General features: G+C 40.0%; 1 protein-coding gene and 1 long non-coding RNA gene across 2 annotated transcripts in view; one reads left to right on the top strand and one right to left on the bottom strand.

Moving 5' to 3' along the window:
* The window catches only part of c19h20orf194 (chromosome 19 C20orf194 homolog), a 131,925-nt gene that overhangs the window by 76,718 nt on the left and 31,002 nt on the right, over positions 1 to 24,205 (top strand). Inside the window, exons 24-30 of the mRNA XM_034194829.1 lie at positions 446 to 547; positions 1,077 to 1,194; positions 1,322 to 1,410; positions 1,843 to 1,977; positions 6,709 to 6,834; positions 18,591 to 18,628; positions 23,625 to 23,760. Of these exons, the coding sequence (XP_034050720.1) occupies positions 446 to 547; positions 1,077 to 1,194; positions 1,322 to 1,410; positions 1,843 to 1,977; positions 6,709 to 6,834; positions 18,591 to 18,628; positions 23,625 to 23,760 (744 nt within the window). The remainder of the gene's footprint in view (positions 1 to 445; positions 548 to 1,076; positions 1,195 to 1,321; positions 1,411 to 1,842; positions 1,978 to 6,708; positions 6,835 to 18,590; positions 18,629 to 23,624; positions 23,761 to 24,205) is intronic.
* Positions 6,902 to 19,185, bottom strand: LOC117531715. Its single transcript, XR_004566709.1, has 3 exons — positions 19,115 to 19,185; positions 15,999 to 16,008; positions 6,902 to 6,912 (listed from the first exon to the last, which is right to left on the bottom strand). It is a non-coding gene; the product is annotated as an uncharacterized LOC117531715 (long non-coding RNA).

Raw genomic sequence — 24,205 nt, 5'->3', positions numbered from 1 at the left:
TGTGCAAATATTTGCTAATTTTAAAACCACGAAGAGTTGTTGGCACTTTAGGCAGGTGAAATGCATCTTGTTTGTAACTTGTATATTTCTAAAATACTCACTTTGAAAATTACAAATGTTAATTAAAAAAAAAACAACAAACAAATGTGTCAAATTATTTTGTGTATTTCATTGAATAAGGTTGTATAACAAAGTAAGCAACCTTTACTTTGCAGGTTTACACCTTAAAGCACAAATCACTGAATTAAGTTTTGTTTTGTTACTTGGTTAATTAGTCATTTAGGTAACATCACCTGATATTGTTTATATTTCTAGTTGATATCTCTTACTGCCTCCACTATTTAGAATGTATTTTATTTTAAGTTTAAATGTAATATAAAGGGAGTAATTACTGTCACTATGTCAATATAATCACAAAATGCCAACAATGACTGTTTTGTTCCAGGCACACCAGACTGCAGAAGCTGCATGACAGCCAGGAACCTCCACTGGCCAAACGCAGAGGCAACTTAAAGACTTCATATTCTCAACTGCCAGAGCAGGAAATGTTAGTACACATTCACACAGCAGAGTGCTTCAAAATTACACACAATAAGCATTAAAGCCTCAACAACCTACAGGATATCTTCCCAAAATCACTTCTCAACCACTGTTTCGGGTACAGTATATTACATCAGCGTTGTCGTTATTGCAGTTATATCGGAAATGTATGGTGACAATATGCTGGGTAACACAGTATGTTTTTGAAGTACGGTTTTACTGTTGCTCAATTTTCGCACCAAAAATCAGTTGCCACTTGGTCAACAACTGCCAAGTTAAAAGTGGTCTGTTTGACCAAAGATGAAGTACATTTACGACACAGTTGCCTTGAATGCATTGACAATGTAGCACATAATTCAAAAAACTGAAACACCGAAATCAATTACACTGGAAACCCTGGCTGCTCAATTTTTTTAATATTTCTAATTTTTATTATTTTTGTCTATTTTGTTGCAAATGTTTTATAAGTATTTTTAACATGTTTTCTACTGATTTTTATGGTCCTTATTTTTATTGATTGATGTGTTTGTTGTTAGGTTTCTTCAGCACTTTGCTCTAAGTGCCCTTGGTCGGGAACCCATTCTGTATGATCACTTGGGGGTGCTCTTTCCCTCTGCAGAGCTGAGTAGCCCAGTCAGTAATCTTGAAGATAAGGTACATTTCTTTTTAGTTTTTGTTTTTCTCCCCAAATCAGTCACTATCAAATCATTTCTTGTGACCTTTGGGATCCAAAGTGATGGTGAAGTGATATTCTGATGGATGTTTTTCAATGTGTAACAAGGTTGTAATTACCATCATCACTGGACTGCCAGGGAGCCATAAGAAGAGACTGTGCAACTTTTTGGTTAAGCTGAACAAGGAATATGGGCGGTAAGAGAGATATTGCCATGATTGTTTTTGTGTGTGTGTGTGTGTGTGTGTGTGTGTATCCGTTTGTCCGTAGATTCCAGACAAACTTAGGCTGTAGAGGGTGCAGCTTATGTGCTATGTCATAATATTTCATTATCTTAAATTATTTCTTCTTCTGTGTTCTACACTCTTCAACAATGTGTGTGTGTGTGTGTGTGTGTGTGTGTGTGTGTGTGTGTGTGTGTGTGTGTGTGTGTGTGTGTGTGTGTGTGTGTGTGTGTGTGTGTGTGTGTGTGTGTGTGTGTGTGTGTGTGTGTGTGTGTGTGTGTGTGGACAGATAAATTGACTTGGTTGTGCTTATCTATGTTTTAGTTATTATTATAATAAAACAGAAATAGCAAGAAACATAATGGTAACAAAACTAACAGAACTTTCTTGATATTGAACCTCTAGGTGGGTGGTCTATGACCCTGATATTGACAACTGTAACCATTTCTCAGCCGCCCATCTCCAACAGTATTTGTCCAGCTTTCTGGAGAGCCAGAGAGGTCTAGGAGGCAAACCCCATCTCCTGGTGCTGTCACCTGGGTAAGAAAGGCTGCTTATCAGTTTGATAACAGCAGAGAAATCATTGCAGTAGAGCATAGCGGGACTAAATCACACACTTTTTGAAATGTATTTATTTATTTATTAAAAAAATAATTGATACAAATTGATTATTCAATGTGGGAGCTAACACCCTGTCCAGTGGTGGGCACAGCTAACCAAAACGTTAGTCTCGATAATTAATCCGCTAACTGAAAAGTTAGCTTTTATAAAGCTAAACCGATAAACCCCTAAAAAAAAAATTTAGCGGAAGTTGCAGCTATAAGCTAAACCGATAACCTTTAGTATTGACTCCAGTACACTGGCAGCTACTGATACTTCTGAGTAAATTCAAAGGCAGTCACAAACAGCACTGAGCTGGCGCTTCTGTCTAAGATCAACTTTCTCAGCAAAAGACACCTGGTGACCAAAGAGGAAAAAAAGGGGAGAGAAAAAAATTTTGAACTTGAAAAAAATCTGAAAATTCTGTTTAAGTGATTCAGCACTTATCGCGAATGTATGGCAATTGGTATTCACATTCCCATCCGGTAGATGGCAGTGTTCATGGCAGTGTGATTACCAATTGCCACACATTCGCTATAAGTGCTGAATTACTTAACAGAATTTTCAGTTTTCAAATTGCTTTTTTTTATAAATGAAAAAAAAACTATGACATATTTATAAATACATATATTTGTAAAAACCAACACATACATTACAGCAACTTGTGTGTTGGTTTTTACACACACACACACACACACACACACACATACATATATATATATATATATATATATATATATGTATGTGTGTGTACGCGGTCTATTAGAAAAGTATCCGACCTTATTATTTTTTTCAAAAACCATATGGATTTGAATCACGTGTGATTACATCAGACATGCTTGAACCCTCGTGGGCATGCGAGAGTTTTTTCACGCCTGTCGGTTACGTCATTCGCCTGTGGGCAGTCTTTGAGTGAGGAGTCGTCCACCCGCTCGTCGATTTTTTTCATTGTTTAGGAATGGCTCAGAGACTGTTGCTTTGTTTGATAAAAATTTTTTCAAAACTGTAAGGCACAACTGAGTGGACACCATTCAATAAATTCAGCTGGTTTTCGGTAAAAATTTTAACGGCTGATGAGAGATTTTGGTCTGGTAGTGTCGCTTTAAGGACAGTCCACGGCGCCTGACGGCGATCTGCGCTTCGAGGCGGCAGCGTCTCGCCGTTTCAAGTTGAAAACTTCCACATTTCAGGCTCTGTTGACGCAGTAAGTCGTCAGAGAACAGAGAACTTTCAGAAGAAGTCGGCATGAGGAGTTTATTCGGACATTCCATTGTTAACGGTCATTTTGTAATGAAAGAACGTGCGGGCAGAGTCGCATGTCGGGCTGGACCCGACCGCGGGGGGTCGCGGCAGGAAAAACACCTCCGTTGGAAATCTTAACGGGCAAGTTGGAACATGCCCAAGCTGTTAAACAATTTCTCAGTTACTCGTTGAAAGCCATTAAAAGCCGCCTGAATTCTACAAATGGTTTTCAACACGGAGGTGTTTTTCCTGTCGCGGCGCACACAGATTTGCCGAGTCGTCACGGAAACGACTCGGCGAATTTGCGCGTACGTCTTTCATTAAAAAAATGTCCTTAAACAGTGGAATGTCCGCATAAATTCCTCATGCCGGCCTCTTCTGAATCTTCTCTGTTCTCTCACGATGTCCTGGGTGAATTAAGCCTTAAATTAGGATGTTTTCAGCTCGAAACAGGCCGACGACAGCGCCTGGAAGCGCTGAAGGACATCCCGCTCCGTGGGAAGTCCTTACACCGACAGAAGCACCCCATAATCTCTCATCAGCCGTTAAACTTTTCACAGAAAACCAGCTTAATTTCTCGAATAGTGTCCACTCGGATATTCCTCACAGGTCCAGAAAAAATGTTGATAAAGCAACGCGCGCCGTCTCGAGCAGCGTGTGAAACAAAGGAATTCAGCCGAGAGGGCGGGACCACATCTCACTCAAGGCCTGCCCACAGGGAAATGACGTCACCGACACGCGTGAAAAAACTCACTCATGCGCACGAGGGTTCAAGCATGATTGGTGTAATCGCATGTCATTCAAATCCATATAGTTAAAAAATAAATAAAAGGGTCGGTTTATTATCTAAGAGACCTCGTATATGTATGTATATATATATATATATATATATATATATATATATATATATATATATATATATATATATATATATATATGTGTATATATATATATATATATGTGTATATATATGTATGTGTATATATATATATGTTTGTGTATATATATGTATGTGTATATATATATATGTTTGTGTATATATATGTATGTGTATATATATATGTTTGTGTATATGTATGTATATATATATATATATAGTTTTCACAAACACTTTTGGTGCAACTCGGACACATCTTCAGTGATGTACCCTGGGGTCATTGGGTGTTTCGGGTCTCTCAACATCATACACACTCGCCCAGGCGACCCAGCCGGGGGTGATCAGGCCCCGGCTTGTGTCTGAGTAACTTAACGGTCCACAGATCACCCCGTTTGATCCACAGCCATCTTGACGCCTTTTCTGCCGCGTCAGTGATGTTTTTAATGGCCCTTCTGCAATGCAGTCCCTTCACTCCCAACATCTTGAGTGCTCTGATGAGTGACTGGCCAACGAATCCTCAATGGAGTTGCATCAAGTCCTCCATCCCCTGCTTTGGCATTCGCTTGCCAACTCCTCATACTTGGGCCTCTTCCTCTCAAAGGCCTCCTCCATCCAGTCTTCCCAGGGAACAGTCAACTCCAGCAGGACCATTTGCCTTGTTGTTTCTGACACCAGGACTATCTCCGGCCTGAGTGTGGTCACTGCAATGTTTTCCGGGAATTTAAGCTGTCTCCCGAGGTCAACCTTATTGCTCCCGGTGTGTAGTGAGCACCTTGTATGGCAGCACCCTGACATCGGGGTGAATGTGAGGCATAATTGTAAAGCGCTTTGAGCGTCTGATGCAGATGGAAAAGCGCTATATAAATGCAGTCCATTTACCATTTAACCTTCAGCTGCCTACACACACACACAAACACACACACACTCACATATATATATATATATATATATAAACCGACCAACCACTGATGACAGGAAGCTCATTTTCCCATAATGCCTTTTGGCATGTGTGTCTGTAAATGCTCAAACCTTCAAAATTAGTGCATTACTTTAAAACTAAAACATATAGCTGATATTTTCACTTTGTAAAAACGACAGAGGTGATGTTAATTTTGATAACTTGTCTGGAATTATTGTATTACGCCCAGTACCTCGAACAATTTTGGGCATGCTCAATACTTTTGTTGTATACCAGTGTATGTCTCATACATTCCAAACATGCGGGAAATACATTTTTGGTAAGTTATGCGATTGTTGACACACATTTCTTGAAATTTACTCATAAGCCAAAATAGTCCATTAATGCTGTCCATTCATTGGCTGAAAGCTGCAGTATTCATGCAAACAGACTGTTTCAAATATTAAAATCATTCACACTCGAAGTAAATATAAAGTCTTAATCTTATGTGTTCATTTCAGTCGCATTCATCATCAGCCTGATGAAAACGTTTCCACATAAGCATCTGAAAATACCTTAATTACTTTTCGTGGCTGGAGAAACAGTGTTTTAAAGCAAGTCTCTCAATGGTTTCTCTGCTCCAGGTGCGTTTCTCAGCCTGAGGATATTGCTGTCGTGGTCTGGTCGGTTCCGCCGACTGGTCAGTCAGGTGGGTGGGAGTTGGGGGACTTTAAAAGTTGAAAGAGTCACAGCATTTCATTCATTCATGGCAGTGTTTACCACAGCCATCAGGCAACTCATCAGCATTCTGCACACAATGAAAATAAATCCCATGATCCACCAAGACAAAAATAAAGTAAAATAATGTTAAATTACTCTGTTTTGCCTCTGTATAGAGCAGAGACGCTGCATGACAACGTACACGCAGTAGATGGCGTGCTCGCTCGTCAATATTTTAAGTGTTCCACCTGCCAAACAAAAGGGTTCTTCCGGCAGTAGAAATGCAAACCAAGCCAGATTTAACTGTTCTGACCCGCACCACACCGTGTAGTATCGACCCGAATCTCTCGTGGAAACGGGACTGTCAGCATACGCTGGCTGAATCGTCAAGGTATGACAGCGCCCTAACATTTTCTACTGAACCTCAGCAAGAGACCAAGACGTGGAATTGTCATATTTTTCAGATCTTATGAAGCTTTCATTCATGAATTTTCCAAGGGTGACAGAGGAGGGGGTGCTAGAGCCTCTCCAGCAGTCACTGGGCGTAAGGTTGGGTACACCCTGGACAGGATGCTGGTCTGTCACAGGGCTGGCACCTACACAGACAAACACATACACACCTGTGGTCAACTTAAAATCACCAATTCACCTGAAGTGCACATCGTTGGAAGTGGCAGAAACCCAGATCACCCCACGCCAACATGGGGGGAACACGCAAACTCCACACAGAAACAATCAGGTGGGAAGTGAACCCACAACCTTCCTTTTGTGAGGCAACAGTGCTGACCACGAAGTCACCGTGCCACCCCTTTCTAAAGAAAATATGTGTAATATTTTATCTGTTCCTAGGACTGCACTTCTGGCAGAAATCAGAGAAAAAGTGAAACAATACAATTTTCTTTTTATTTTGTAATACTTACTTCCTTCTTCACAGATACACAGATGTTTTGGATGTGGTGCAGGCAATACTCTTTCATCCTGACCCGGTTGTACAGGCCTGTTTTACAGTTGGAGCTGTCACTGCCTGTGTGAACCCTCTTGCCTCCTGCATGGAACACAGGTGAAACCTCTCTTGCTCTTAATGAAATGCATACCTTGGTCAGTGGATAAATTATAGCATATCCACTGACATTAAATACTGCTGACATGCCATCTGAGTCTGGTTTTGTCTGTACACTAATTATGTTTAAAGCACACATCCTTTTTACCATAATTTGATCTGCATGTGCTCATGTGAATTGCCATTTACATTTATCATTTGGGATCCTACATTAAAAAAAAACATTGATTGTGCCAAAAATATACATAAATCAAATAAAAATACAGAAAAGAATAAGGAACATTTTTTTTTATTTATTTTCACGTGTATTTGTGAGTTCATTTCGGCATAATTTTATTTAGATTTTATATATATATATATATATATATATATATATACATTTTTAGATTGACATGTAGTATATTGTTGTTGGATCACCCTGCCACTCTTGTTAATATCACTGCCACTGTGGATTATTAAAGCACCCTGGTTTTTGCCTGTCACTCCTGTTTCCTGGCTGCTTGCATTAGTTTGGCGTGAACCATAACAAAAACTCCTATACTTTTTTAAAAAGTAGCAAGCCTTACCTTGTCCTTGTCTCTTCAAGCTGTCCCATAAAGTGAAGTGGCGGGTAGTACGAAGGTTATTCCCTCTCTTTATTTAAAAATGTGGTCTTTCTGTTGAAGTAACGCAACGAAGACACGCACATCCAAAACGCGTAAAACGGTGTGCTGGACCAAGAAAAATTGTACCAAAAATAGAAACCAAATGATCCACACAACCACAGCGCTCCGACACAAAAAAGGTTTTATTTAATGAGCCGTAACGTTTCGGGCAACCTGCCCTTTGTCAGACAGACAGATCCGATTTGGTTTCTACTTTCAGTTTAAAAGCATAATTTGCTGATTTTGCTCATTCTTTAAGACCAATCATGTCCACTACATTCAGATGTTCTTCTTGTTTTATGGCACTTGGCATCCATGGCAGCTGGCATCCAAATTAATGGTGCATTGATGCTACCTTCTATAATGTAGATCACACTTTACCTAATTTAGGTCAGTATACAGGAGCAGCTTGTCACTCTAATAGACAGTGCCATCTTGCCATACATTAATACTGTAGTATTTTTGACACAGAAGTTGCAGGACCAACCGGACAGTTTTTTTAAAAAGTGTAACTTGTAGTCTGTAAAATGTGGCATGCAGCCAAATAAAATGTTACCACTTTTTGATCGTACACAAGTTTTTGAAATGAGAACTTATTTGAAAATTTTATTTATAGACTTTTAACAGAAGCATCAAATTAACATTTGATACCAAAGGTTTCACACTTTGTCTCTTGTTTTCTGCACGGTTCAGTAGTTGATGACATGTTCAATCCACACTGCTCTTCTTTGGATTACTGCTGCAACACGCACATTGAAGTTTGTGATGACATTGCCACACATCTCAAGAGAGATTCTCCGAATTTCCTGAGGGATGTTAAAAATGTTGAAAATGAAAATGGAAAAGAAATCTTTGTTATTTTGGAAATTGTACAAATTAAAAAAGTGGTAACATTTTATTGGCCCACCCTGTATGCAAGCAACTAGTATTGGAGAGTTGGGTTATCATTTTGTGAACTTGCTCATAGATCCCAAGTTAATTTTTTTTGTAATATATATATATATATATATACAGGTGAAGAATAAATAAGCCAGTAATTAATAAGTGGACATGAAATAGTGGCTAATTTTGCAGACGAGTGGTCTTGTTTTTTTGTTTTTTAATATATACGAGGGTAGGCTGAAAAGGTCTAAGGCTCACTATGATATAGTTAATGCATTAACTGCATCACAGTGAGCCTTAGAACTTTTCAGCCTACCCTCGTATATAACCTTTAACCATTGTGGGCCAAGATTTTTTTTTTTTTTTTTCCCCCTATGCCCTGTACCAAGTCCATGGCAGAGAAGTATGCAGTCTCAGAGTGCTGTAGTTTTTTTATAGCCTAAACCATGGGAGTAGATCTCATAAAAACCCATGCTAAAATGTCCAACTTTAGAGCAGAAATAAACATGTTTACCGCCTGGTACAAAAAATGGTTTGGTCTATATAGCTAGTTTCCCCCTTCATGACAACTGTACGGGGGAGTGAATTTTTTGAACTCTGAGTTCAAGATTTTTTTTAAAGCCTTTCAAGTTTAATAATGCTGAAAATAATGTAGTTTCTGCCAAAATCCAAGCATTGTAATGAGGGTTTATTTTTGTAATATGTCACAAAGTTAAAGCTCATTTTAATGAAGAGAACATTTTCATCAGTGAATATTTTCTTATTTCCTTTCCTTCTAACGCTATCTTGTAGATGGACTGCAGGAGGAAGCATGTGTGCACATGCGTGTAGTTTTATGATTACTTGTGACCTGACCCACTTGTTTGATGCACGTTCCCGAGGTATGCATGCTAAAGTAGCAGCTTGCTATGCATTGTGTTTTTGACTCGCTCCCCTTGGGACGCGAGCTCATGATCTCCGGCAGGGGAGTTGGACGCTCTGACCAGTGAGTGGGCTAAAACCCGAGCTCCTGCCTGAGTGGCCAAAGTATCCTTTGGCTGTTGGGGGAGTGAGACCTATTGGCTACTATTGCACAGTGATTCCTGCTGGCCTCCGTCACAATCACCACCCTTGAACCTCAATCCCATCAAGGTCACGGGACCAAAGTAGTGGCTTGAATTCACAATCTTCGGCATGAGAGGCTGACTCTCTAACCAGAAGGCTAAAAACCCAGGACTTTAGCCTTGTGTCCATAGAATCTTTTAGCTGTTGGGGTGTGAGGTCTACTGACTACTATTGCTGGCCTCTATCCCACTTACATCCGTAAGATGTCAGTGGTGGTGCCAACGAAATTCTATTTATGACTTAAATCTTTTAAAAAAAAGCCAGCGGTCACAGACTATGAACATTATGTTTCATGTGCAGTAAAACATCTTTTAAATATGCTTATAAGGACCTTGTTGTTATAAGGAGGCCAATGACCCCAAGCTGTGAGCACACCAAGTTGCTGTAGACAGGATCATAATTGTACATTTCTGTAAACATAACACACTGACAGTTTGACACATAGTTTAGCTACAAATTGCCAGAAGGTACATCTGAGATGCAAGCCTAGATTTGATCTATTTTGGTGAAAGAATAGCCTTCTCAGCTGTATTCCACCATGAAGCTAAGAGTGGTGATGCAAAATTTGCACAATTTGCAGTGTGCACAATTTCTCCAATCACAGACACATGAGCCTCTAACTTCTTCTTGGTTGTCTGGGTGTCTTGGTGGCTTTCCTCAGTCTTCTCCATTTTGTCCAATCACTCAGTTTCTGAGAACTGTCTACTCCATGCAGATTTACCATAGAGTGCCATACTGTTTGTATTTCTTCATAGCTGATGTACATAAAGTCCAAGACATATCCAGTGGCAGCTTTAACATCAGAGAGCCTCGTTCACAACTACCACAAAAGACTCCATTTGACAATAAATGGCTTCACTCAACCACTAACCATGAGTGAAAAAAGGTTTTGTGTTATCATTTATATTCTCTGAAAAATGGCCAAAAAAACAAAAATTCTGCCAGGGTATGTAAACCTTTGAGCACAAATGTATATGTAAAACTCGCCGAAACCGTCGTATTAACAAAATGAAGTTCAGCACTGACACTCGCCCATTCAAGGAAAGTGGGTACCGTAGTTCCTTGATTTAAAGACTGGCCTTTTTTTTTTTAAACCGTGCTCAGACATGGGAGCTAAACGAGGCAAGGTGTAATTCAAGGCTAGTGATTATTAACAAAATGCTGCTTGTTAACTTCACTGTAATATGGTGTTAAGTTTCACACATATCCCTGGGTGTGCCGAACCAAACCGCTTTGGATCAGAGACCTCTGCACCTGCTAAATGACCACAAAAGACTGTGATTTTTCACTTTTACGTTTTTGCTCCTTCCTCTCCTGACATATTTTAAAAGTTTTTGCAGTGTGCCCACCGATTACATTTCGAGCCTGGATCAAATATGTTTGTCAGAATATGACCAACTTCACAACACGGAGTTGGAAAAAGACACTCAAATGACCCGCAATTCATGGAGGAAATTGTACGTATTGTGTCACTGATTTGGAGGTTGATGATTGGAAAGGAAGTGGAGCTCGTTGAGGAACAAATTAATCCAGAAAAAGCCACTGTTCCGGCGGCAAATTGCAGTTCGACGTCATTGCATGGCCCCAGAGTTGCAGAACATAAATCAGGCTTTAGGATTTTAAGGTACCACTCAACAGCGGACTTAGAAAAAAGAGTGACTCATCCACATGTAATCTTTTTAATGCAGATAATGCCTTGCACTTATTTAAGGAAGGTGTATTTTTTTCGAATGAAATGTTAACACAGTCATTAAATGAGGCGGGTCCCGATTCAAGCACAGGGTTTTAATCAAGAAAACAGCCTAATTGGAGCTATGCATTCCCCGTAGATTGTTTGGTGCCTCCTGACTGTAACTAATCCTTCACATACATTACAACGGATTTTGTCCCTTTTATATATATATGTGTATATATATATATATATATATATATATATATATATATATATATATAAACAAGGGAGAAACTGAAGGGTCTTACTTAATTCATGACAGCCAGGCAGGGCTGGCCAGTGATATTTTCACATAGAAATAAACAGTGTTTTGTTCAGTTATTGCTAAATTTGTGCTAATATTTTTCTCAATAGACTACTGTTGCATTGTTTGGCATGTGTGTGATATGTACTCCGGAAGGTGCTTGCGTGGAATGCCTTGGGGTGTAAAGTGTTAAGTGAGCAGTTCTTGGGCATGTATGATCTGCATAAGTTGCACGGGCATGGCTGAATCCATGATTCTTAGTCTACTTTAGGGGTCTTGGGAATTCTGTGAAATGGTAAACACACGCTTCACAGTACTAGGGGTTATCAATACCCATCCCATGGGTATTGATAAGATTTTATCTATCAATACCATTATTGATTCCGCTTATCAGTCCGATTCCTTACCGATTCCCTTATCGATACCTCTTGTGAATTTTTTGTGTATTAACGGTAGGCTTTACAGGTTTTCTTTGTCAAAGGGTCAAAGAGCTTTTTCTTATCATGCACCCACTCTGTGGAACGGTCTTCCTGCGACCATGAGGTAGTCAGAGTCCGTGGTCATTTTTAAGTCAAGACTTAAAGCCTATTTTTGTTCATCTGTTTTATTCTTTTACTTCTGTTTTTAATTATGTATTTGAAATGTTTTTTTTATTTATTTATTTTAATTTTTTATGTTGAACTGTTCTTTGTGAGGTGCCTTGAGATGGCTTTTGTTGTGATTTGGTGCTTTATAAGCCGATTAAATTTAATTGAAATTGAACAACATTTTATTGAGTCTTAAAGTAAATAAATATGAAATTGGTTGCTGGATCCTTAAACTCTGGACATAATAAACTCTATATGGTGGATCCTTGATCTCTGGGCATAAAAAAATAAACAAAATCTGTAGTTTTTCTCAAAAGCATTTCCTTTCAGATATTATTGGCATGAATGTCTTTCCATACATCTGAGCAGAGCTCTTGCAGCTAACTGCTGCACGTCAGGATGTAATTTATAATAAAGAATGCAGCACGTCTCATTTTGGGAGGGGAAAAAAAAACGTTTTAGTCGATTGCAGTTTCTTGTCTGTATTACGTTTGTAAGTGGTGTAATTTTATTCAAAGTGGCAATTCGTTTTGAAGTTATTCATTCTGAGCAGACTCTGTCTCAGCAGAGAGCTGCACAGCGTTTGGAGCTGTGCCAACGGAACGGCGGACGATTCTCATTTCTTGACTACAACAAGACATGAGTCCCAGTTAGTGACTTTAATCCACACAAAAGTGACTCATGATATTTTAATGGCTTTGAGAGGGCTTAAGAAGCGGACTTGCTGTTTCTGAAGAGCAGCGAATCAAAGAACCATGAACCAGTGGATCGAAGCATTGTTTCATTGGTTCATGCTTCAAAGTGGTGTCGCGCTGCAGAAATGGTTGATTGCAGAGCCGCTGCAGGGTCTGTAATGAACGTAGAGGAATAATCATTTTCCCAACAAACACACCCAAAAACAACAGCCGCTGTGAAGGACCGATAAGGGAATCGTTAAGCAAAAAGGCTATTGATATCGGTGGATTGAATCATTTCTTAACGATACTCGAAAAGAACCGGTTCTTGATACCCAACCCTAGTACTATACTGTCGCAATCTCGGAGTAAGGCTTTCCCCCCAACTGGTTGGGGGAAGTGGAACTTCACACTTATACCCCATCACACATAGCCAGAATCACGCAGAATGGCTTCAAAATGATGAATCGGCAGACATCCATAAAGTGTTTCAGTTCCAAAACGTTCTAACAGCCATCTGCGAGAGTCAACACAGTTGGTCAAATTTGGCTGGTGGCCCTGAGTGTGATGCACATGTTCAAAACCCTCCGGGCGTCGTCGAGATGGAACACGTATCCGACGGCGGTCCATGTGCAATCTGAGGACCATCTGACTGCAATTTACATATTCTGATGGCGGAAAAACAGGATATGAAACGATCTGAGCGCATAAGAGGGAACCTCGAGATGGATTTGGCACGGCAAAGCCTGCCAGTATGACCTGCACATGCCATGTATGATAATGTAGTTACACGCACACCCCTCCCCCAAGCGCAAAGGAACAGTTTATATGTATGTGGCATGCTTCATCATGATAATAATTATGAATTATTATCATGTGCAGTGAATGTGAACAGCAGCTATCAAACCGAAAGCACCGTGTGCTACTGTGCGTGCGCCGCCCCAAATCTGAACCGGCTGTTATATCCATAATAGACCTTACAGTACAGATAATATTCCTCCACATGGGCGATGTAAATAATGTGAAATATTGTGCCCATCAGATCTGCGACACCACGGTGGCTGGCGGGGTGACATATGACGTGGAACTGTTTCACCATGACATCATTTCGCAGCACAGTGTGTCAGGAGCCAGGACCACAGCCTGTGCTGGAATGGAGTTGCTTTGTCGAAAAAAAAAAAGAAATTAAAGTTTGCTGGAAAGGCTGCATGTGATGAATAGTCGGAAAGCTCACTGCAAACGTTTAAGCAAAGGTGTCTTTTGACTCTCAGCAAAGGTTTGCTGTGTGTGTGTGTGCACACGCAGCAGACCTTTGCTGAGAGGCTCGGTCTTGACTCTCAGCAAAGGCTGACAGCTGAGCACTTGTGCACACGCGCGCACACGCAGCGGCTTATTCAGTTGTTATGAAAACACACACACACTGAGCGATCATTTCGTCGTGTCAGCACTTCTACGCACACACACGCATGTGAGGTCAGTGAGCCTGGGAAAAAGAGGACAAGCGAAGGAGTGATTGATTGGGAGTGGGTGACCGCACCGATGCCGGCTTGGACACATATGGCATGAGTCCGGTCCATATGTTGGTAGTTCTTTGATGTCCAGTACAGGTTGTGCAAAGGGAGAACAGAGTGTTGCCTCCAACTCCGGTCCTGTGTTTGCCATCCAGACATTTGGACATCGGGCAGTCTGCAACACCTTTTATGGCCATCTGACAGCAGTCTGTGTCGTCTATATACGCTTTGGATGCAATCTGACAGATGTGGATGAGGCAGTCTGGCTGCGTTCTGACACAGCTGACTGCACCTCTTTTCCTCCCGACTGCATCTGGAATATGACCATTTTTTGCTGTGTTGGCCTGCTTCCTGCACATTCTGGCTATGTGTGATGGGGGCTTTAGTTGCACAGATGTATGCTAGGGCTGTTCATGTTATATAGTGAAAAAATAAAAGTTTTGAGAGACTTCGGGCCACATGTTGTCTCTGTTCCACTTGGGGTTTTATAGGTGCAGACCAAATTTGAACTCAATCAGATAAGATTTAGACGTCCCCCAGAGTGACACATTTTCTTCTCCCTCCGCTGGCAAGGCAGTGTCAACGGGAGAAGATTCTGATGTAGGTACATGTGATGGCTTCTAATTGCAAAAAGTGGTGGTTGATTGGTGTCAACGGGAGAAGATTCTGATGTAGGTACATGTGATGGCTTCTGATTGCAAAAAGTGGTGGTTGATTGGTGACTCAGAGGAGAGGAGGAGGATTACTAGAATTACTGGATTACTACATTGCTTGTTTGGGGAAAATTGTTGCTTTGTGGGGGACCCCTAAGAAATGTGCTGATTACAGTCAAATTTGGCACAGATCTTTTATTTTATTAGTAGAACAAGAACAACATGTGGCCCAAAAGATGTTGTAACATTTGACATTTTGAATAGGTCTAATATACGCACTACTGAGCATGCTCATTCAGTTTGTAACATTGATCTATTCACACAAAAGTGTAATTGGAAAGTAAAATGTTGTAACCAAAATCCTGTCATCCTTTGACTTTACACAGGAAATCTACAATCTTTTTACGGGAGGTGGTTGTTCTAGTGAGCAACTTAATGTAATATTTTATTCTCCTTCAGAGTCTGTGAACATATTTTGATGACCCTCTGCCTTTACGTACTAAATTACTGTAGCTCTTCACAATAAGAGGTTTGGCTAGCAATATGGTCTCTGCTGACTTTTACATTTTGGCAACTTTGACAAGCTCCCTCTCACTGTCTGTTGCCATAGTCTGTGTAGAGGTTTGTGTCCACCACTACCCCCTTCTCCCTGACCTGCATTTCACCCCCTTGCAGCAAAACCCTGTAAATCCACCAAATCCACATGTGAGGCTGACACACTCTCCTCAGTGATGCTCATCAGTCAGCCATGGTACATTTCTTGTGACGGATGTAGACAGTTCATTACATCAGAATGGGAGAGATAAATGCCTTCCAAATCACTGATCCCCAGCCTGTAGGCCTCCTATAGGTTGATGGTGGCGAGGAAGGGGCAATTCATATCATGAAATCTTGCCTGAAAATGGATAAGAGGGAGATACATAATGCTGATTGATTTAAAAACTCTGGATAAATTATGTTAAGAGTAAATGAAATTACAAAAAGCTTTTATACTGGTCAGTTGCTCATCACACTCATGATGTCATCCTCTGAAAAATGCCTCAGGATGGATAGCTAGATGGCTAGCCAAGGGTGTAACATGGATATTAGTCTGTTCATGCAAAAAAGAAAAATTCCATTGCAGTAGCCATAACTGCTGTCTGTCTGTGACCTGAGTGATGAAAAAAGCAGATCATTGCCTTGGTAATTGACAGGTTGAGGTCCACTAATATTTCACTGATATTTGATAATCAATCTTTCACTGGGCTTTTGTTTGGTTGGTTTAGTGGTTTTTCACTATGTTCATCTCTCATTGTGGTCTCAATTCTGTTTAATTAAATTTATTACATTTATATAGTGCCAAATCACAACAAAGCAGCCTCACAGGGCTTCGGACAAGTAAGGTCTAACCTTACCAATCCCTAGTGCAAGCACACGGGCGACAGTGTTAAGGAAAAACTCCCTCAGATGTTATTGAGGAAGAAACCTCAAGCAGACCAGACTCAGACGGGTGACCCACTACTTAGGCCATTCTAACATCAGCTTCAGGCACGGCATCTCATGGTTAGTCCAGCATCCCGTTGTCTACAGACACCAGTCCTGCGCATTTCCCTCCACACCTTGGACAGAGAAAAAGGGCAGAATCAGTTGGCTGGAAAAAAAAACACACCAAAGGTATAATTCATCAACATTAATTCACCAAGAAAGCAGAGAAAATACTAAGGTGATCGCCAGCTGCTAGCCCTAGGCTTCAGTAACAGACCTGGAATTTAGAAAAAGTTGAGGTCGATACCTGTTCTATTACTAATAAAATGGTTTAAAAGGATGGGAAGCATAGTTCCATACTATGCAGTATGCTAGCGATACGAAAGGGAGAATAAATGCATGTTAAGTCTGGACTTGCAAGTCTCTACAGAATCAGACTGTTTTATCTCCACAGGGAGATCATTCCACAAAACAGGTGCACGATAAGAGAAGGCTCTGTGTCCCGCAGACTTTTTATTCACCCAAGGTACACAAAGTAGTCCTGCACCCTGAGAACCCAGAGTCCAGGCCGGTATGTAGGGTTTAATTAGGTCAGCTAAGTAGGGAGGTGCTAGACTGTGAATAATTTTATAGGTTAATAGCAGAACCCTAAAATCCGACCTCACAGAGAGAGGAAGCCAATGATGGAATGCAAAAATTGGTGTAATGTGGTCAAACTTTCTGCTTCTTGTCAAAATTCTTGCAGCAGCATTTTGAACCAATTGGAGACCCCTAATGCTGGAGTGTGGTAAACCAGATAAAGAACATTGTAGTAGTCCAGTCTAGAAGAGACAAATACATGAATCAGGGACTCTGCATCAGCCATAGACAGGATGGGACGAATCTTCACTATAATTTACAGGTGAAAGAAAGCAGTCCACGTAATATGTCTAATATATAGGTCAAAGACAGTGTGGCATCAAAAATCACCCCAAGGTTCCTCACTTTGTCAATGTGATGTATGACACATGAGCCTCAGTTAAATTAGCTGGTCAAACTGATGCCGATGTCTCGCTGGACCATCATTTCAGTCTTGCCCGAATTTAAAAGCACGGTGGCACGGTCAGCACGGTGGCTTAGTGGTTAGCACTGTTGCCTCACAGCAAGGTTAGGGGTTCGATTCCCACCTGTGGCCTTTCTGTGTGGAATTTGCGTGTTCTGCTCGTGCTCGTGTGGGTTTCGTCCAGGTGCTCCGGTTTCCTCCCACATCCAAAGGTTAGGTGAATTGGAAATTTTAGAATTGTCTAGGTCTCCCTTGAAAAAGAGGTCTTGATCTCAATGGGGCTAACCTGGTTAAATAAAGGTTAAATTAAATAAAAAGTAAGAAATTGCTGGACATCCAGTTTTTCACTGACACAAGGCAATCCTCTAAGGATTTTATGTGTATGAGATTACTAGGAGTTATCTGCATGTACAACTGAGTATCTTCAGCATAGCAAAGAAAGGTAATCCCAAAATGCCGCAATATGTGCCCAAGGGGTGCTATATAAAGGGAGAAAAGCAGGGGGCCTAAGACAGACCCCCATGGATTCCCATATTTCATGTCACCAAGGTTAGAGGTACTGTTGTAAAAGACACAGAGAGAACGACTGGTTAGCTATCATGTCAGCCATACAAAGACATTCCCAGTAATCCCAAAATGATTCTCTAGCCTATCAAGTAGAATACAGTGATCCACCTTATCAAACACAGCGCTAAGATCTAACAGCACCAGAGCTATAGTGGTGTCTGAATCCATTGCAAGCAGAGCATCATTGAGAGATCAGTCAGAGCTGTCTCTGTGGAATGATATGTTCTAAATGCAAACTGCAGTGGCTCCAGGATTACTCTTAGTAAGGTGGTCCACAAGCTGCTGTGGAATCACAGATTTTTTTGAGCAAAATGATAGATTTGATATTGGCCAATAATTTTTCAATACACTAGAGTCAAGATTTGTAATATAATTGTTTAATCACTGCAGATTTGAAACATTTAGGAAGAGTTCCCGAGGTTAATGACAGATTAATAATTTTCAACACAGTAGGCCCAAGTGGGCCACAGGTCTTTAAACAGTTTGTTTCCAGTACAAGACCGTTTGTGCTCCATTGTTCTTGCACATCTGAAGTTGTGACACGAAGGGCATTTGGCAATCTTGGTGAAAGGGCCTGTTTCACCTTGGTAGAGGTGTACACATAGTATCTGTACAGTTAACTTAGATGTTGCTGTCTCATCTTTTATTCTAGGTTTGCTTTTCCCAAGCTGATAGAGCAGTGTAGCCAAGGTAAGTCTGTATGTTTTCTACTGTACATGTAACAATGCTGTCACTCTGCCAGGGCTTGCTGTAAGTTAAAGGTCCTCTAAACAATTTAATGCCTTTAAACATCGCACTAGCACCATCATCTCATCTCGTACCAAACTGTGCCTTCACTTCATCCACTGCTTCCCCTCCTTCTCGGCATTGAGGATAACGAATGCCAATTCGGTTCCCTTTAGCAGCTAGAAGGGCTCTCCATCTGGGAAAAGCCAGACCTTTGTTCACTGTAGTCTGACCACATCCTTGGTCAGAGGACTTTTTAGCCTGTGAAAGTGATATGTTGGCGGGACAAATTTCTGAAAAGTTACTGCTCTCCTCCAACTTTAATGTACAGTACTACATAGATGGGCAGTCATTACTGTCTATATGCATGGGGAGGGCAATGGATTCACAGGATACAACTAACATGATCTGAACTTGCACCTTTGAGACTTGCATGTCCTAAACATGCACTGCCAGTCCAGCTATGAAAACAAGGAACAGAAAAGCTCTGATAATAACACACACAGAGGGAGTGTTGCTTCATCGTCTGAGCAGGACACTGTTGCATCACTTCATCTTTACATAGAAAATATTTACTGCTCTATTACTCTTTAAGATGTTTATAGGTCCTTTAATGTAGTGTCAAGCCTTGGTTCACTTCAGGTGATTGCTACAGCTATCCCAGCCGTGTAATGTTTTATTCAGGAGGTTCTGGGTACTATTTTTTTCTTTTAACCTTGAACTTGCATAATAAACAAAATACAGTTGTACATCCAGAATCTGTATACTCCATTGAATACTGTCAAACATTATATTGATGCTTTTGATTTTTGTTGAATCTTTATGCTTTCTACAAACGTCATTCACCATAATAGTTTCAGTTACTGTTACAATACAGTAGAATATGAACATTTCCATACAATTCTCAAAGGTCACTTGAGTCATCTGTTTTTGACTAACCTCAACTCCGATGCTGCATATGCATGACAAAAACAATAATAAACTTCTCTGAATAGAATTAAATCGGTTCCTACAGTTTTGATTAAAATGCGATGTTTTATTTATTTATTGATTGATTTATTGACAAGCAGTTTGACAGAAAATCTAATTTAAATTGTCCAAACATTCCATTTTCAACAAAATCAGAAAAGGAATGATGTGGTTTTATTACCTTAAAATGGGCAGTCTTAAAGGTGAAAAGTAGTCACAGATTTTATTTATTTACAGTAGTGTTCAGAATAATAGTAGTGCTATGTGACTAAAAAGATTAATCCAGGGTTTGCGTATATTTCTTATTGTTACATGGGAAACAAGGTACCAGTAGATTCAGTAGATTCAAACAAATCCAACAAGACCAAGCATTCATGATATGCACACTCTTAAGGCTATGAAATTGGGCTATTAGTAAAAAAAAGTAGAAAAGGGGGTGTTCACAATAATAGTAGTGTGGCATTCAGTCAGTGAGTTTGTCAATTTTGTGGAACAAACAGGCGTGAATCAGGTGTCCCCTATTTAAGGATGAAGCCAGCACCTGTTGAACATGCTTTTCTCTTTGAAGCCTGAGGAAAATGGGACATTCAAGACATTGTTCAGAAGAACAGCATAGTTTGATTAAAAAGTTGATTGGAGAGGGGAAACGTATACGCAGGTGCAAAAATTATAGGCTGTTCATCTACAATGATCTCCAATGCTTTAAAATGGACAAAAAAAAAACAGAGACGCATGGAAGAAAACGGAAAACAACCATCAAAATGGATAGAAGAATAACCAGAATGGCAAAGGCTCACCCATTGATCAGCTCCAGGATGATCAAAGACAGTCTGGAGTTACCTGTAAGTGCTGTGACAGTTAGAAGACGCCTGTGTGAAGCTAATTTATTTGCAAGAATCCCCCGCAAAGTCCCTCTGTTAAATAAAAGACATTGCAGAAGAGGTTACAATTTGCCAAAGAACACATCAACTGGCCTAAAGAGAAATGGAGGAATGTTTTGTGGTCTGATGAGAGTAAAATTGTTCTTTTTGGGTCCAAGGGCCGCAGACAGTTTGTGAGACGACCCCCAAACTCTGAATTCAAGCCACAGTTCACAGTGAAGCATGGTGGTGCAAGCATCATGATATGGGCATGTTTCTCCTACTATGGTGTTGGACCTATATATCGCATACCAGGTATCATGGATCAGTTTGGATATGTCAGAATACTTGAAGAGGTCATGTTGCCTTATGCTGAAGAGGACATGCCCTTGAAATGGGTGTTTCAACAAGACAGTGACCCCAAGCACACTAGTAAATGAGCAAAATCTTGGTTCCAAACCAACAAAATGAATGCCCCGCAGATGTGAAGAAATCATGAAAAAGTGTGATTATACAACTTAATACTAGTTTAGTGATTCACAGGATTGCTAAAAAAGCAGTTTGAACATAATAGTTTTGAGTTTGTAGCATCAACAACAGATGTTACCATTATTGTGAACACCCCCTTTTCTACTTTTTTTTTACTAATAGCCCAATTTCATAGCATTAAGAGTGTGCATATCATGAATGCTTGGTCTTGTTGGATTTGTGAGAATCGACTGGTACCTTGTTTCCCATGTAACAATAAGAAATGTACTCAAAACCTGGATTAATCTTTTTAGTCACATAGCACTACTATTATTCTGAACACTACTGTATAAATTTTGGATCGTTCAGCAGTTTGGTCACTATTTGTCAAAGATTTGAGTCACAGTAAATGTAAGATTGGCAAGGATTCATGCAGCTCAGACATTCGCAGTGAAGGGAGTGCAGGACAAGTTGGACGTGACTGAAATAAGAATGCTGAGATGGATGTGTAAGGTTACAAAGCTTGACAGAACAAGTAATGACAGAATCAGAGTTACAAAAAAGTGGGAGACATTTAAAATACATTCAGCTTGAACATATGTTAAATGTAGACTTGGAATTCTATTTTAATGGTAGACATTAAAGCAAGCTATAGAGTGCGTGCAAATCCATTTGAAGTGTGTCCACGCACATTTTTCTATATAAGCAGCAGGAAATATGGTACAGAGCCAGGGGCTGTGCTCAGGCATTTGATTTATTGTGTTCATTATTCATGGGTGTATTGTAATCTGAACATGCTATCAACCAGTTGCAGTAGTACCCGTCTCTCCTTCAAAACTGGACTGTGGATAGTGTTGTAGTATTGAGGAAGCAGCCATAAGTGAAAGGATTTTTCATACATTAATGGCAACCTGTCAGAGGGCACAACAGACAAGGTTCACCAAAGTTCCCTGAGGTGAAGCAATGCAGAAGCAAGGTGAAATGTGTATTCTTCCAACAGTGTAAATCAGTAGTTTTTTTTTTCTTCCTCCTTCCAAGCATTGTAGCATCTATCTAGTTTCTGTATGTGCAGGCAAACACAGTGCATGTCCTTTGTGAAACTGTGCCAGTGTGTTTTGCTCTTTATACAGCATAAGACAGCACTGGCCATTAGACTGGGTTTTTGCTGGTCTAAGCACTAGACGTTTTCTAGTGACAGATCTTTGGGCTGCTGTGGGCATACTGCTTTACACAAACCAAATGGTGTGATTTAGAGAAAGCAGACACTGGGCAGAAAAGTGACACTTGTGCTGTTCTTTGTGCTGTTTTGCACTGGATGTAAAGCAGTGGGTGGAGAGGAGGTGCTGGACTGCACTTTGTGGAAATATACATTAGACAAATTATGCCCACACAGATGTGGAAAGAGATGAGAAAAGAAGAACCAAATGCAAAAAATACATAATAATAATAATAATAATGATAGCTTATTGTAATAATAAGGATTTTTAATAAATAAAACATAATGAGAAAATATGTTATAACGAGAACAATAAAATACTACAAACTAATTCATAATAATTATTATATTTATTTTAATATTGTGCACACCGACATATACTTTTCTGTAGTTTTTGTCCAGCAAAATTAGCACATACCTTTCCATAAAATGTACAGTATGTATGAAGATTGTGTTTGTCTGATAGTTTTTTTGTTTGTGTGTGGATGTCTTTATTTTTTGTAAATCGTAACTGACAGTCTAACAATAAGTTTTCATTGGCCTACTGCTACAGCCAACATTTTGTTGTTGACTGCAGAGAAATCATCTTTCATTCTTTATTCTGATCAAATATTTAAAAAAATTGAACAGGCTTTATCATAATCATGATCTGTGTTCAACAGAGCCTCAAGAAAACAGCCAAAAACTAATACTGTTAAAGCTTTCTGAAAGTTATTTGTCATTCCTGTTGTGTTATTCCTGAATTGGGCACCGTAGTCTCATTTGAACCCTGCATGATCGTGGGATTTGACCACTTACGGGGACCTCCGCTCCCATTGTGCAATATATATACAGCAAAATTTCACACGGACAAATGGTGTACTGTTTTCGGATGCAATCACCGAAGCAGTCGCGAAAGTGTTTTTTTTTTTTTTTTTCCTGTTCAAAGTAAAGAAGGGAAAACAAAGCGAGTGGGAGACGTTGTGTCGGTAAGCCTTAGCCTACACAGCTAACCTGAGTAGCTGTGTTCTCTCGCCTGCAAAACCACCTCTACATGTTTAAGCTCTGGGTCATAAACAAACCGCAACACATGTCTACTTTCCCACCGTATTATCATTTTTCTATCCATTTTCACTTAGTTTGCATTTAATTTGCCCAAAAACACTTGAAAATGGCGTGGTTTTTTTTCCCCCGGAAGTAAAAATTATGTCATATGCGTTATATTTTACCCATTTAGCACATGCCCTCCAACGAGACTGCGGTGCCCAATAATTATGTTTTTCCTTAATACGCGTGCATGTACAGTATGGCCTCATTGCAATAATTAATTAATTAATGCCACTTGTTTTTAAACTGTTTTGAATAACATTTTATTTGTGGCTACTTATACTTGTTTTTGTATTTCCAAAGTAGCAAACCTGTCTCTTCTAGATTTCTTATTATCTTTATGTGCCTCACTGTATGTCAGGTGTTGTGAGTACAGTGGTCTTCACCGGGCTGACAGCAGAGCAGAAGCACCCTCTCATGCAGCATGTTCAGCAGCTGGTACGCTCTGCCAACCCCACTGCAGCCTTCATAGTCGCAGAGAGAGCAGCTGTCACCAGGTAGGCGCTCTCTAACCCTAACCCTCACTTAACTGTCTTTATCTTTGCCAAAAATTCTCGCTCAAGACCACATTTTGTTCCACATCTTGAGTCGTATCTGAATCTTTAAGGTCAGACTGCTCAGATACCACAGCAATGTGTTCTGAAAAGTTTCCCAATACATCCTCATGCATTCTGTTTCATAAGAAGATTGTGGAAGTGACTACATTACAAACTAGAACTGGCAAAGGGCAGTTAGTGGAGGTATCCTCACACCACCTGCATTAACTGGAGTTGAAATTCAAATTATTGTAAAAATGTAAATGTTATTTGGTGTATAACACATTAAAATTAGTCAAATACACATGGATTAACTTTTTCTCATGGATCTATATCAGCATGAGTGAGCATCTTTTATGGGATGTCGCATTTTGATTGTAATCCCAACAGTGGTTTTACACATTGT

This window comes from Thalassophryne amazonica, chromosome 19 (assembly GCF_902500255.1).
Source record: "Thalassophryne amazonica chromosome 19, fThaAma1.1, whole genome shotgun sequence".
Classification (NCBI taxonomy): domain Eukaryota; kingdom Metazoa; phylum Chordata; class Actinopteri; order Batrachoidiformes; family Batrachoididae; genus Thalassophryne; species Thalassophryne amazonica.
This window is presented reverse-complemented; position numbering and strand designations above follow the sequence as displayed.